Below are 15784 nucleotides of genomic sequence, written 5' to 3'. Positions count from 1 at the left end.
GAACTTAATTATGAAGTTGTTTGCATGTAATTACAGGAAGTCAAAATTTTTATTTAGCACTTTAATTATCTATATGAGCCCAGAGCTGTAGCATCACCTGTGTAAAAAATGTGCACAATACTCTTGATGTGCTCCTCTTCTGCCACGATGGGAAGGCACAAAGCTGTTAAGTATACTGCTCTAGAATTCCCTTTGTGGTACAGACCTAGATTTTTAAAGTTCCCAAGCAATATTGGAGGAGTATTTACAAAATTTTAAACAATGTTTTATTAATTCCTTGAAAATTCTATACATGTTGTTTTTTATCATATTCATCCCCTTCCTTAAATTCCTCCAGAGTCATACCCATTTCATCCTTTCCCAACTTTGATTCCTTATTTAAAAAAAAAAAAAAAGTCGAGTGCAATTTGTGCTAACTATATACTCTTGGGTGTGTGGCCACCCACTGAATATTGTGGATAATGATGTTAGGCATTTTGAAGTGTGGGTTAGCACTAACTTAGGTTATGTAGATGAAACTATTACCTTTGAAAATGTATCTGACCTTCTATATACTTCAGTTTCTAACTTCTATCATTTATTGTGTATCATAATAAGTGTCAAAATACAGTATTACCTTGAAAATACCATTTAAAATTCCATTTTTATTTAACGTTTTTAGATTTATTTTATGTTTATATGTGTTTTGCATGCACACGCACGCACGCACACACACACATGGTACATATGTGTGTACCATGTGCAAGCCTGGTACCTGTAGAGGTCAGAAGAGGGCATTTGATCCCCTGGAACTGGAGTTCTATATGGTTGTGAGCCACAATATAGGTTCAGGGAACTGAACTCCATTCTCTGCAAGAACAACAAATGCTATTAACTGTGAGACATCTCTCTGGCTCCTAAAATTCCAATTTTAAATTAGAAAAATGTTCAAAATGTAGTCCAACAAATCTATTCACTATTAGAAGATAACTTGCATGTAAAAACATATCTTTGTGATACAGAGAGATGATGTTCAATAAGTTTTTGTAACTTATTTTACTGTTACTATTAAAAAAAAAAACAAAACTTGGCAATATATGGTAACCATTTAGAATCCAAAACCTCAATTTCATTTTTCTGTATTACCTTTTCCTGTCCCCCTGGTTTTATTGTTTGTTCAGAGTCATTTAGCAGAACAGAGCTGGAACTAAAGCAAGACAAGCAACACACAGGATCCCGAGAGTGAGAGCCTCTACATTCTATACCTTAGTTTGCTTGCTTGTGTCACCTTAATTCTAGTCCAATGAAAGTATATAAATCAATATATATGGTAACTCTACATTTAGAAGCTAATCCAAAATCATGACCACTCATTTTTCCTTCCTTCTTAAAAGAGAGACAGGCATGTGAAACTAACCAAAGAATGAAAGATGGGCGGGAAATAGAGCTGAAGGCATTTTTCCTAGCAGTGAAAGGGAAAGCATGAAAACCTGTCTTGTGAAACACAGGGGTCGCCCCATCAGGCACTGACCACAGTGTGCTTCAAGTGGATTAGCCTCGTGAAAGGTCTGAGACAGTCGTAGGTAGGTAAGTAGACAGAGAGGTAGAGGGACAGTATATATGAAATATGTAGGGAAGTTTTAGTTCCTGATATAATTCTCTAAATGAGAAAATAGCAAATGTGTTACATTACAAGATGTTGTAAATATGAATACATCAGACTGATTTTTGTAATATGTCAGCTTGAAAATTTCTTGATTTGGGATCAGATTTGTTTACTTAAAAGAAACTCTTTTACATTTCCAATAAAATTGTTTTCAGGGCCAGTAAGATGGGTCAGGGATAAACATACTTGCTGCCAAACCTGATGACCTGAGTTTGATCCTACTTCCCACATGGTATAAGGAGAAAACTAATTCATGCAAGGTGCCCTCTGACTCCACATGTATGCCATGACACGTATTTTCTTCTCCATAAATGAAAAAAGGAAAAATATTTTCAGCTTTATAACTTGGTATATATATAATAACAATAAATATCTTAATTTAGACCCAAATCTTTTATCAAGGTTTCACTGAGGCCAAATTAATCTCATTTACAGGAAATATGGGCAGTGTGTAATAATGATTTGATGACAGTGAGATGAAAATAAAATTAGTACAGAATAAAGTTTTAGCATATTAGTCATTAATGAGCTTTTAATTTTTTGCTACATTTTATCGCACTGAACATTTATTTCTTGTATTACAAAATGTTTTTGTATGATGACAGAATAAACACAAGTGAAGAAAATAAAATTTCCATTGTGAAACTTTTGTTGATATTGATTTAGTAAGTGATCTAAATGAGAACTAGAAGAATACTATCAATAAAATTTCAAAGGAATATGGTATTCAAGTTTTTACTATATAAATTTTTCTTTGCTTGTCTTTCTTTTTTTTAATTTTTTATTAATTACACTTTATTCATTTTGTGTCCCCCCTGTGGTTCCCTCCCTCCTCCTTGTCCCAATCCCTCCCTTCCTTCACCCTCTGCATGCATGCCTCTCTCCAAGATAGGGGAGGTCTTCTTTTCCTTCCTTCTGATCCTAGTCAATTGGGTCTCATCACGAGTGGCTGCATTGTCTTCTTCTCTGGCCTGGTAATGCTGCTTCCCCCTCAGGGAGAGGTAATTAAAGAGCAGGCCAATCAGTTCATGTCAGAGACAGTCCCTGTTCCTATTACAATGGAACCCACTTGGATACTGAACTGCCATGGGCTACATCTGTGCAGGGGTCTTAGGTTATCTCCATGAATGGTCCTTGGTTGGAGTATGAGTCCCAGGAAAGACCCCTGTGCTCAGATTTTTTGGTTCTGTTGCTCTCCTTGTGGAGTTCCTGTCCTCTCCAGATCTTACTGTTTCCCATTTCTTTCATAAGATTCCCTGCACTCTGCCCAAAGGTTGCCCATAAGTCTCAGCATCTGCATTGATAGTCTGCAGGGCAGAGCCTTTCAGAGGTCCTCTGTGTCAGGCTCCTGACTTGTTCCCCCAGCGATCAATAAACGGGACCTCATGAAATTGAAAAGCTTCTGTAAAGCAAAGGACACTGTCGTCAGAACAAAATGACTGCCTACAGATTGGGAAAGGATCTTCACCAACCCTATATCTGACAGAGAACTAATATCCAGTATATATAAAGAACTCAAGAAGTTAAACAGCAACAAATCAAGTAATCCAATTAAAAAATGGTGTACAGAGCTAAACCGAGAATTCTCAATAGAGGAATATTGAATGGCAGAGAAACACTTAAGGAAATGCTCAACGTCCTATATAAATATTTTAAGTTTTTATTTTAATAAAAAATTTCATGCAAATTTCACCCTTTTCCAGATAGTCCCAAGATTCTTCCACCTTTCCTACCCACCAACTCATGTTCTTTCTCTCTCTCAAAAAAAAGAAAAAAAGAAAGAGAAATAAAATTAAACAAAAAAGACAAAACAAACTGAAACAAAAATTCCCCCTGCACTTGCACACAGAGTCCCTTTTGTGTTGGCCAGGGGCCTGCCCTGGAGTGTGGTTGATGAACCCAGTGACACTCACTAGGAGAAAACTGACTTTCTCTTCTTGACCGGGTTTCATTGCAAATAGTGTTTTAGTTAGATGTGGAACTTCATGTCCATGTCTTCTTTTGAGATTCTGTGTGGTTGCACCTGTGCAGGTCTTATAGGTGCTGTCAGTCTTTCTGAGTTCATATGTACGTCAGTTCTGTTGTGTCTGGAAGGTAACGTTTCCTTGGAGTCACCCATCATGTCTGCTTCTTACAATCTTTCCTCTTTTTTTTTTTTTTGCCATAAATTCCTGAGCCTTGAGGGAGAGGGACTTGATGGAGTCATTCCATTTAGGACTGAGTCCAATTCTTTGCACATTGTCCAATTGTGGGTCTCTGTGTTAGTTCCGATTTAAGAAGAAATTTCACTGATGAGGTAGAGCAAGGCACTTATCTCTGGGTATAAGAGTCTGTCATTAGGAATCATTTTATTTGTGTGTGTGTGTGTGTGTGTTTAAAAGAGAACAATAGTAGTCAGTTTTCTCCTAGAGCCCACGACTTATCTAGTCTCAGTTGTTGGCCATTGAGCAGTGTCAGGTATGAAAGCTGTCTCATGGAGTAGGCCTTAAGTCCAACCAGAAAGTAGTTGGTTATTCCTAACATTTGTGCCACTGTTATACCACTTTTATATCTTGTAGGCAAGGTGCTGTTGTGGGTCATGGGTTTTTTACCTAATTGATATTGGTGATTAATTTTTTTTTCCAATAGTATTATGTAAAATACCTTCTAGTTTCATGAACACTAGTTAATAGGGGTTAAACTTCTAGTTGAGCACCAGCTCAATTTTTCATTGTTCAATGACAAAAGTAAGTGGTGTTTTCTTTTTTTTAACTTTTTTATTATTATTTATTACAATTTATTTACTTTGTATCCTGGCTGTAGCCCCTTCCCTCATCTCCTCCCGGTCCAACCATCCTTTCCTCTTTCCCCTCTAGTCCCTCCATTAGTCCACCGATTGGGGAGGTCCTCCTCTCTTACTATCTGACTCTAGCCTATCAAGTCTCATCAGGACTGTCTGGATCCTCTTTCTATGTGGCCTAGTAAGACCACCTCACCAGGAGGAGTTGATTAAAGAGCAGACAACCGAGTTTATGCCAGAGACCATACCTGCATCCCTTACTAGGGAACCCACCATGGAGACTGAGCTGCCCATGGGTTACATCCGAGTTAGGGGATCTAGTGGACCCCAGGACCTAGGGAATCTAGGTCCTCTCCATGCATGGTTGTTGGTTGATTCGTCAGTCTTTGCAGGACCCCCTGGGCCCAGTTTTTGTGTTGTTTTTTTTTTTATTGTTGTTTGTGGCTTTTGGAGGTGGGGGGCTCTATTGGTCTCCTAGCGGAGCTCCTATCCCCTCTGGGTTTTTCTGTCTCCCCCTTGTTCCATAATATTCCCCACACTCTGCCCTAAGTTTAACTGTGAGTCTCAACATCTGCTTTGATACCCTGGGTAGAGTCTTTCAGAGGTCCTCTGTGGTAGGCCCCAGTCCTGTTCCCTATCTTCTCACACTTCTGGTATCTATCCTGTTTGCCCTTCTGAATGAGGTTTAAACATCTTCCCTAGGGTCCTCCTTGATATTTAGCTTCTTTAGGAGTATAGATTTTAGTATGGAAAAAAAAAAAACAGAATAGCTAAAATAACCCTGTACAATAAAAGATCTTTTGGAGGTAAGTGTTGTTTTCAATGATAGGACCTCTGTATAAATCTTGTATATATTAAATGTTGTGTTCTATAATCTTTCTTCTCCTACCTGTAATATATACTAAAAGCAAATTACTATGAAATTTGAATGAAGTGAAATTTATCTGTATATTATTTTCTGTGTATTATTTGCCTAGATTTATTTATTCTGTTTTATTCCTTAGGATCTAAGCAGCAAAGACATGAAGAGAGATTTATACATAGTTGCCCATGTGATCCGAATAGGTATTGTCCACCTTAACTGTTCTTATGATTAAGACTGACCAAACTTAGGTTAAGTATACATCTGAAGTTTGTCTTTTTTGCTATTTCAAGGTTTCAGAATTAGAGTGTTGGATTTTTTTTGTTTTTTTGTTTTTTTTTTAAGCTTTACCTTTAGGCTCAGCTGTTACAGCAGCTGGATTTAGTGCAAATGAATGTGTTTTTCCCATTTCAGATTTTCTGTTCCCTCATGCTTTTAGACCAAAACTTTGTATTTTAAGTGGTCTGGCTTTTTTTTTTTTTTTAAACATTCTTCCTGTCACATTGCCTGCTTTTGTATGTCTTTTCCTCCAGAGTTCTTACAGTGATCCTAGAGTGCCTATTAACTAGGTGGTACTTGCCCTTTGCTGTGGTTTGCTGTAGTGTCTGTCCAAAATTATGCACCTGGGCCATTTTCCACAAAATAAGAGTTATTTTCGCCACTGAAGAAGATGAGTAGCATTTCATTTCTACTCAAACTGAGATGAAAGACCGTGACTTCACTACTGTACCGTTGTATGACTAACCAAGTTTTCCTTCATAGTTTAAGTTCTAGAATATAGCATATAATTTTGTCAAAAATATGTTTAATCCTTTGACAATATAACAACTATTTTGCCTTAACTTTATAAACCATTTATTGAAATCTCAGCTTTTGCAAGTCCTTGTATCACTATTGGCACTGCCTTGTTTACTTAGAAGAATAAGCAACTATCCACAACTAAGATTTCTCTTGCTCCTGCAGTAGTTTGTCAGTACCTTTCAGCATTAAAATTTAGTTAGAGGAAGAAAACATAGTGTCCTTTTTACTTGTGAATATACAGTTTGAATGAGGAGTGTGGCTAAAAATACTGAACTTTTGTCATTAATATGGCCATCAAGTTTGAATCTATGAACATGCTGATTTTTCTAAGAAATCAGTTAAGTCATTCTTATTTTTATTTGAGTAATAAATGTATTGCTGGTGTTACTTGACTGAAAGTGTCACAGAAAAAGGGCTTTGGCTAGAGGCTAATTTAGTGATCTTGTACAGATACCCTTATCCTTCGATTAAACAACTAGACTCACTTCAGCTTCTTGTTTGTCTTAGAGGATCTCTTGGGTACCCGTAGCTCTGATATAATTGGGTGATAATTAGAAGATGCTAGAGAGGAGCATGGAGTTCTCTGTCTAATTGGTGTTTTTGCTATACCCAAGGCCGGATGCTCCTGAATGACTCCAAAAAGGGTCCCGCTCACCTACACTATAGGCGACCATATGGCTGTGCGGTTCTAAGCATTTTGGATGTTCTACAGTCACTTACAGAATTAAAAGAAGAAAAGGATTTTGTTCTTAAGGTTTACACGTGAGTAATACTACATATTAGGAATAATGATGATTTGCAGCATGCCCTGAGATCAGCAGTTCTCAAGCTTTATGAACGTAGACTCACCATAATGTAACATAGGGAGGCTAGTAGGAAAGCAAAGATTTTGATCTAAGGTTTTAAAGGCCGAGGTATTTTTATTTTTAACAGAACATCTAAATTTGGAACATTCTATCTTAAAGGGAAAATCTGATAGAACACATTTCTTGTATGTGCTGCAATATTCATTTTCTCTATAGAATAAGCCATTTTTATTATATATCCTCAGAAAAGCTAACAGTATAATTTCTCATGTATCTTAGATTAAAAAAAAAAACTGCTTTATTTGTACTTGCCCAACAGTTACTGCTGCTGAGCTAGCCAAGAATGCAGATTACTTAAAAGAATTATTATGAGTCAGGTTACAGTATATTTAAAGGAAAGCCAAAACTCTTGAGGATCCAAGATCTTACTTTTTTCTTCTGCTACTACAGAACTCTTGTGTCATATCCAGCATGGCATGGAGCTATTTATAGTATTATCCAACCAGGGGATCTGCCTTATAGATGCATTCTATCTCCTCATGCCCTTGTTCAACAGTAGGAAAGAAAAAAAGGAACTAATAAAAGAAACAGAACATGAGTGTATAGTCTGTCTTTGCTTATGGGGAATCTAGAAATAAATAGTAGTCTTAAAAATGATTAGTGGTGATTTTAGTGAATCTTTGTTTTGCTTTTGCTTTTTTAGTGATGAGGATGATTTTGAGACAGTTGGTATTCCCAGGTGGCTTGGAACTCACTATGTATCCCAAGCTGGCCTCTGGGAATTGATGATCCTCCTGTTTCAGCTTCCTGCATGCTGAGACTGCAGTCATGAGTGACTGTACCCAGCTTTAATGAGTTTTTAAAACAAGTCTATCTCTGATAACTCTTAATATTTATCTTATTTTATGTGTATGGATGTTTTCCTGCATGTATATACCATCACATGCCTGGTGCTTGCAGAGGTAAGAAGGGGGCTCTGGATCCATCCCCTGGAACTGGATTTATGGATAGTTTAAGTCCCACGTAGGTGCTGGGAATCAAACCCAGGTCCTCTGCAAGCATAGCCAATGCTCTTAACTGCAACCCCTATTTCTGTTAATTTTTTAAAAAAATCACTTCTCTGTTAGCTTTAACATAGTATCATTTTCCCAAATTAAGTCAAATGCTGTCAGTCGTTTTGTTAATGTAGTTTCACCATAATATTGTATGTACATTTTCCTGCTTATCTATTCTGTCTGACTCAGATATGGAATGAACTTAATTTATAATTACATTTAATCCAGGACTTTCTATAATCAAGTAAATTTGATGAACTTTAAAGTAAAAGTACAAATATATTTATGTTGTTATAAATAAAAGAAATGATGAGTGTTGGGATATGTATTATTTATTATTAGCCCTATAATTATCATGGCAGTATTATCTAAACTGCTATCACAAGTAATAAGACATCTGTTAGATTTTATAGTTGCCTTATTTGCCTTGGGCCAGGCAGATATTCCTACCTACTCTGTCTAAATCACCTCACCATCCATCTCCCAGCCCCCATTCAATGCCATCCTGCTTAACCATCCTATCTTACACTTATCCTAATCCTTTAAATACTTGCTTTTATACTTCATCTGGGCTTTTTCATGCCATTATTGGAGTCCTTCCTCCTGGCCCCATGAGGTTTCTTCTCCAGGTTAATCCATCGTGGTGTCCTACTTCTTACTCTCTTCCTGTCCCTCTATCTCATGATTCTCTTGTCCCCAACATCCGGGGAACCTTAGCCATGCCTTGCCCAGGTATAGAGCATTCAATGAACTAATCAGGCATAATGTTTTAGGCAGGTTTACACAAACAAGGATGGGTGTATCCGGTGGGCAGTACCCAGATCTTGAGTGCCAATAATTAGCATTAGACCAACCTCCAACATATTTATTACATTTTTTCAGCTCTGCTGAGCTGTATAATTTATAGGGTGAAGAGCTTTCGTGGAAGTAGTCATTTACAAAGAAAAAAATTGCCTAGCTTCCTTCTTAGTATATGAGTCAGAGTTTCTAAAAATACGGAGTTTCTTCTTTGATGGGTGGTAGGGCCTGCTTCTTCATACACTTTCCCTTAAAAAAGAGTAAACAGAAATCCAAGATTGTTATCATCATCTTACTCTATTATATTCTTTCCAATGGCAAAGGGCTGGAGGATAGTACAAAAGATGGTACGTTTGCATGTAGCAAAAATCCTTGCTTTAGTACAAAGTCTCCTTACAGATAAGGAACTTACACTTCATCCCTTCTGAAAGAGGCAATTCAGTAAATTGCCTCTAAAACAACAGCTTTCAGTACCAATGTGTCACTTTGCAAGTGGGATTCATGAATACTATTTTCCTATAGGCTGTGTTAGTTCTAAAAAGCCAAAGAAAGTTGTGTTTAAAGAAAGGAGTATTATTTTTCCTTTTAAAGGATTAATAAAGTTAAAATGTAGAATAAAGAGGTTATAAGACTTTTCCACTTGAAGAGATTACAAGACTTTCAAACAGATTTTCAAGTGATGGTTTGTGAAGTTGATTTTTCAAGTAGTTTGGAATCCTTCCAGGATTAGTAACATACCATTTCATTGAACCTAGCCCCCAGAAGAAGCAGTATTTTTTCAGTATATTTAAAGTGATGTATTTGTTGGTTCAGTTAAATTGTAAACCTAAAGGCTCAGTGCGTTAGCCTTTGCTGAAATAGAATTTTCTAAGTATTAAAACTTTTTCTACAGATTTATTCAGTAATTGGCAAAATTACCTCTTTAGTTGTTAACATTCTTACTATTTTTTATATTATGCAGAGTCAGTCTTCTACGAGAGATTTAAACTTTCTCCCTGTCTCTGCCAAGGCCACTTCTGTGCATTATAGTATTTTTAAATGCAATATGTGGCAAGATACCACACCCTTTTAAGGAAATGGTAACAAGTAACTATTTGTTGAGTCAAATGCCTTAAGACTATAAATAACCAAATAAATAACTGTCATATGCATTTCAGTCTGATACATATATCATGTTTCTTGTTGCCTAGAGAGATAAAGGGTTACAAGCAGGAACAATAATGTTGTCAGGCTTTAGGAAACTAAAGAAGAGGATTTCCAGGAACTAAAGCCAGTATTTGGAAGGGATGGGTACCTATAAGTTATGAATGTGACCAAATACAAGAAGATCCCGAGTACGTGATAATCACTGTCCAGTTTCATAATGACAGAAGTTTAAGTAAACATTTATAAAGGGAAAACTTTAATAAAACATGTTATAAATATATTAAAATTCTAATTTTGGTTTATTTTATTTTACTTGTTATATAAATATTTATTATAAATTATGTACTGTGTCTCATAATCTGTCAAATTAAGAAATGTGCTTATTCTCCATCCTCACATTTTATGAAAAAATTCCTGGGATTCATCATATGTAGCCATGCTATCATGGCTTTGTTATCAGAGGAGCCACTTTCTGCATCAACTGACAATATTTTCCAAGGAACATAATTTTTACTCCCATCTGGCTGCTTTTTTATGCATCCTTTGATTCCTTAATGATGTTCTCTCATCTGAGATTCTTTCTGAGACATAGATACTTATTTGTTAATTGAATTGTGATTAGTGGCGGGGTTTTTTTAAGTCCGTGCATGTGAACTCACAACATAGCTACTACTTTTTCTGCTTTTAAGGTGATTTGTGAAGGGAATGGAATTTGAATGAGACTAGATGAGAACACATGAGAGTTTTACATACACACAGTTAACACACACAGGTGAGATTGCTCAGTCATGTGGTAGCACCAGTTTTCATTTTTTTAATCAACTTCTGTACTGTTTTCTGTAACAGCTGTACCAGTAGACATTTCCACCAAGAATGTTCGAAGGTTCCCCTTTTTCTGCACCACCAACACGTGTAGTCATGTTTTGATTGCAGACTGTAGCCTGTATGAACTGATACCTCATAGTGGTTTGGGAAACTTTTCATATACTTTCCTATTTGTATATATTTTTCCATGTGTTTATTTGGGCCCTAGCCATTTTTTTTTTAATTTTATGTGTGTGCATATTTTGTCTTCGTGTATATATGTTTACCTCATGCGCGCCTAGTACTTCTAAAGGTCAGAAGGTCACAGTTGGTTGTGAGTCACTGTATTGGTGCTGGGAATCAAACTCGATTTCTTTGAAAAGCAACAAGTCCTGTTAACTTACGAATCATTTCTCCAGCCTCTATCAATTTTTAATTAGCATGCCAAATAATGGACCTTATATGGCATCTTCAAACATATGTATTATTTTATTTGCTCATCTTTATATCGTTCCCTTATTATACCCCTTTGTCTCCCTCCCCCTCCTCTGCTGGTCTCCTTCCCTCCTTCAAAGAGCGCTTTTATGCTTTTATGCGCACCTGTGCATTTATGTCTCGATTCAGCGTGAGAAAATGTGCGTATGGCTATCAAACTCATCTTTTGTTATTTATTTTTATGTACTGGTGTCTTGCCTGAAGATATGCTAGTGTGTCTGTCACATATGTGCCTGGTGCCCACAGAGGCCAGAGGAGAGCGTCAGAGGCCCTGGTACTAGAGTTACAGACAGTTGTAAGCTGCCATGTGGTTGCTGAGAACTGAACCTAGGTCTTCTGGCAGAGTGTTCATAGTTCTCAACTGTGAAGCCATCTTCTCAGCCCCTGTTCTTTACTTTTAGTGCCTACTCTACCTTCAGCACCTAACTGTGTTTGTATATCAGTTCTGCTGTGGTAGAGAACTTAATGATCCAGAATTCAAATGTCATCTTGGGATAGCCTTTGTTCATGTAAGAGTAAGCAGCTCACAACAGGAATCTAATACAGATCTCACTCATAATTCCAAGCTTTTGTTTTTGCCTCAAGATTGGAAAACACACTTGAATATTTTTCTTTTTTTTTTTTTTTCTGTTCAATTAATCTGCCATAGTGACAAAAAGGGAATGTCTGTTCAAACAATAGACACACATAGAACACGTGATCCGTTTGCCTTTGTGGGAGGCATGTGTACTGATTTAGGATTAAGGAGGCAATGTCATGAAGAGAGAAGCGGCCTGGGGAGTGACACGTCCCTGTACCGTGGCCCCACGTGCCGTCCAAAACTTGTCCCCTGTCTCTTTTTCTGGTAACTTTTGCTCATTAGTAAGTCTCACTCTTATCTCTCAACTACACATCCTACATGATCTCTAATACCTGAAGTACGCTGTGATTATCGCAGGAGATAGCACCTGGTTTTATTAGCAGTGTCAATATAGATATATTTAATTCTCTGAGCTCTAAATGAGCTTCCTCATCTCACACATGAGGATATGATCACACTATGAGTGACTCAGCAAGTTAACCTCCCGTCTTGAAAGAACAGGAGAATGATAATGGTCATATTTTGATTATAAAATTAATATTTTACCCTCTAAGAGAACTACTATTTGTTCCAGCAATCTAGTTTTTATGTGTATATCTAAAAGAAATGAAATCAGTGTGTCAGAAGACATCTGAACTCCTATGTTCATTGCAGCACAATAGTTCTTCACAATAATAAAAAATGGAAACATCCTGAATGTCTTCCAGTAAGGACTGGATAAAGGAAATGTACATTTATGCAGTGGACTACTTTTGAGGTGTCCTCTGTGACAGCAATGAGTGAACTAGAGATCATTGTGTCAAATAAAATAATCAAGCATAGAAATGTATGGTAAGATATCACTTACATATGGAATCTTAAACAGTGAGTCTTGTAGAAATAAGAATGAAGGTTACTAGAAGCTGAGGAGTTGGGAATTTTAATTAATAGGTACTGTTACGGTTAAATGGTTTACCATTGAGTAAACCATTTTTTAAAAAGTAGGTAGACTTTTAATATACATTCCAAATAACTTAAAGAATCTTAAAAGTTTTTCTATAAAGAAATGCTAGGGTTGTTAAAAGTAACTTTCCTTGCAACTGTGAAGATTTTGAGTTCCATCCTCAGTGTCTCCACAAAAAAAGTTGCACTGGATGCCGTGTTCATTTAATCCCAGCACTGGAGAGGTAGAAAAGAAACAGGTAGGTCTCTGGTGCTCACCTGCTAGTCAGCTTAACCTGCTTAGCAAGCTCCAAGCCCCTGAGAGACTCAACAACAAACAAGTTGAGTAACACCTGCAAAATGACACCCAAGGTTGACCTATGACCTTCTCCCCCACATGTGTACACACCTACATAAACAGGATTAAACATTCATGCATAGAGCTGAATATACATATATATAGATGAAAAAGCTAAATGGAACTGACAATATAACTCAGTGGTAGAGCAGTTGCCTAGCATGTGTAAGGACCTAAGTTTGATTCTGGTACCACTTCCTAGAACACATCCAAGGTTGGGTAGGTAATCTTTAACCTTATTTAACCTTTGCACAATGTGTATGTATGTGGAAACATTACATAACACCTTATCAATAATGCAATTTCTGTTTGTTTTTTGTTTTTCGAGACAGGGTTCCTCTCTGTGGCCTTGGCTGTCCTGGGACTCACTCTGTAGACCAGGCTGGCCTAGAACTCACAGAGGTTCTCCTGCCTCTGCCTCCTTGAGTGCTGCGATTAAAGGCATGCACCACCACCACCCGGCTATACATGTAATATATATATATATATATATATATACACACACACGTATATATATCATATTTTATTTTATAGACTTTTAAGATTCACTGCAGTATTAAACAGAAGCACAGAATATTCTCATTTATTCCTTGTCCTCTCACATTACCTCCTACCTACCCTACAATAACCTCATACTACAATTGTGCCATGAATATAGTTAGTGAATTTTAAATAAAATATCATCATCAAAAGTCCAAAAGTCTTTTGTGAAGAAGGGGAAAGGAGGGTGGGACCGGGAGGGGAGGAGAGAAGGGCTTATGGGGGGATACAAAGTGAATAAAGTGTAATTAATAAAAATAAAATAAAATTATTTTAAAAAGTCCAAAAGTCACTGTGGAGGTAATTTTTGATGTCCTAAACAAACACCCACAATTATAGTATTATGTAGAACAGTTCCACCTTCCTGAAAATAGCCTGAGGCTTAGTTACTAAGTTCTCTTTTCCCTAACCCTTGGCTTGCAACCAAGGATCTTTGCATTGTCTCCATAGTTTTCCTGTAGCCTTTGAAAATAATTATGAGTGCTTTAAATAGTTCATATTGCTTCTTTCTTAAATGTTTTATAGAATTCTATTTTATAGTGAACCTATCTGATATTGTTGCTTTCAATTTAAAATTTTTTCATTATTGGCTAAATTTCTTTATTTTATTTTATTTATTCTCTCATACAATACATCCCAGTGGCAGCCTCCCTTCCATTCTCTCTTAATGGCCCTCCTCACCTCTCCTTGTCCGCAGATCCACTGCTTCTTTCTTTTCAGAAAAGAGCAGGCCTCCCAGCAATATCATCTGATCCTGGGGATATGCCCAAAAACTGGATCAGGATTTACCTGATCTGGGACCGAAATTGAATTAATTAATAATTTTAAAAAAGAGAAATTGAGGGGTTGTTTGGAGGTTCTAGCAGAGCACAGCTATTCATATACCCTTGACTGAAGACCGTCCTTCTCTACTTGGGGAAGGTTATCCTCTTTGACCAAGTGTGCAGCTTTGAGAGAGATGCATGAAGGAACAAGGAAGGTAGGGGATAGATGCAATTTTTTATGGTTTATTTATTTTAAATATTTTATGAAAAGACAGTTTAATTTAAGAATACTTTGTTTAACCTGTAGTTATTCTTAATAGTAACAGCAAAATGCTGAGTAATAACCATCTCATAATTTTATGCAACATGCCATTTTCAAAGTATCCTTTATGATGAATATTTCATTCTTAATGATGTTGAACTGTCATATTTCTTACCCAGTAATAATAAAATATTCATATTATATTAAAAGACTATGTTACTATTTATTTTAGTTAAAAACTTGGACACTTCTAAAGTCAGACAGTAACAAAAGTGGACATAGACCATGTAACCTCTCATCACACACGTGAAGAAAGGGCACAGGTTATGCAGGTTAGGAGCCCCAGTGAAAAACAAGACAGAAGAAATCTCAGCCTGTATCAGTTGTAATGACAAATGTAAATGAGGTGAAAAATCATAGAAGAAAATAATTCTCTGCAGAGTTAAAAGATAAATTCTATATATTAATAAAATTCATGAAGTTAATAACATCACAAAACACACAAATGTAAAATAAATAGGATAGGGAGTTAAAGAGCATTTGCTCTTGTGGAGGACCTGGGTTCTGTTCCCAGTACTCACATATTTACTTAAAGCCAACTTACTAGAAACAGAAAGCGTACTAAAATAGAGGAAATATGATTTTGTATCTCTTAACAAACAAGAAGACTCTGACATTTAAGAAAATATGAATAAGGTTGGTATAGCAATGATCAGACACACACTGTGGTCTTTGTTACCTCTCTTTTATAGAGAGAAAAGGGAAACATGAAAGAACTGAGACTTTCTATATAAAATAAATATGAATAATATGTAAAGTGTTTTTTTTTTTTCATAAATAAAAGGTGATTTTAAGGCCAGGATATAGCTCAGTTGGTAGAACTTATCTTTCATGTATAAGGCCCCGGGTTGAATTCCCAGCTCCACAAGACAAGGGGAGAAAATTTTCCATGTATCTTCTTTCCACTACTCATTCATTCATTCATTCATTTATCTATCTATTTATCTATTTATTTTTATTTATTCACTTTGTATCCCCCCTGCAGCTCCCTCCCTCCTCCCCTCCCCACCCCATTCTCCCTCCTTTTTTCTCTGCCCCTCCCCCAGTCCACTGATAGGGGAGGTCCTCCTCCCCTTCCCTCTGATCCTAATCTATCAGGTCTCATCAG

The 15784-nt window shown here is 36.6% G+C and overlaps 1 protein-coding gene across 1 annotated transcript in view; it reads left to right on the top strand.

Moving 5' to 3' along the window:
• Dock3 (dedicator of cytokinesis 3) overlaps positions 1-15784 on the top strand; it is a 270999-nt gene that overhangs the window by 126462 nt on the left and 128753 nt on the right. The window contains exons 11-12 of the mRNA XM_055629516.1: positions 5429-5489; positions 6702-6849. Coding sequence (XP_055485491.1) covers positions 5429-5489; positions 6702-6849 — 209 coding nt within the window. The remainder of the gene's footprint in view (positions 1-5428; positions 5490-6701; positions 6850-15784) is intronic.

The sequence above is a fragment of the Psammomys obesus genome, unplaced genomic scaffold, assembly GCF_907164565.1.
Source record: "Psammomys obesus unplaced genomic scaffold, mPsaObe1.curated_primary_1811, whole genome shotgun sequence".
Lineage (NCBI taxonomy): Eukaryota > Metazoa > Chordata > Mammalia > Rodentia > Muridae > Psammomys > Psammomys obesus.
This window is presented reverse-complemented; position numbering and strand designations above follow the sequence as displayed.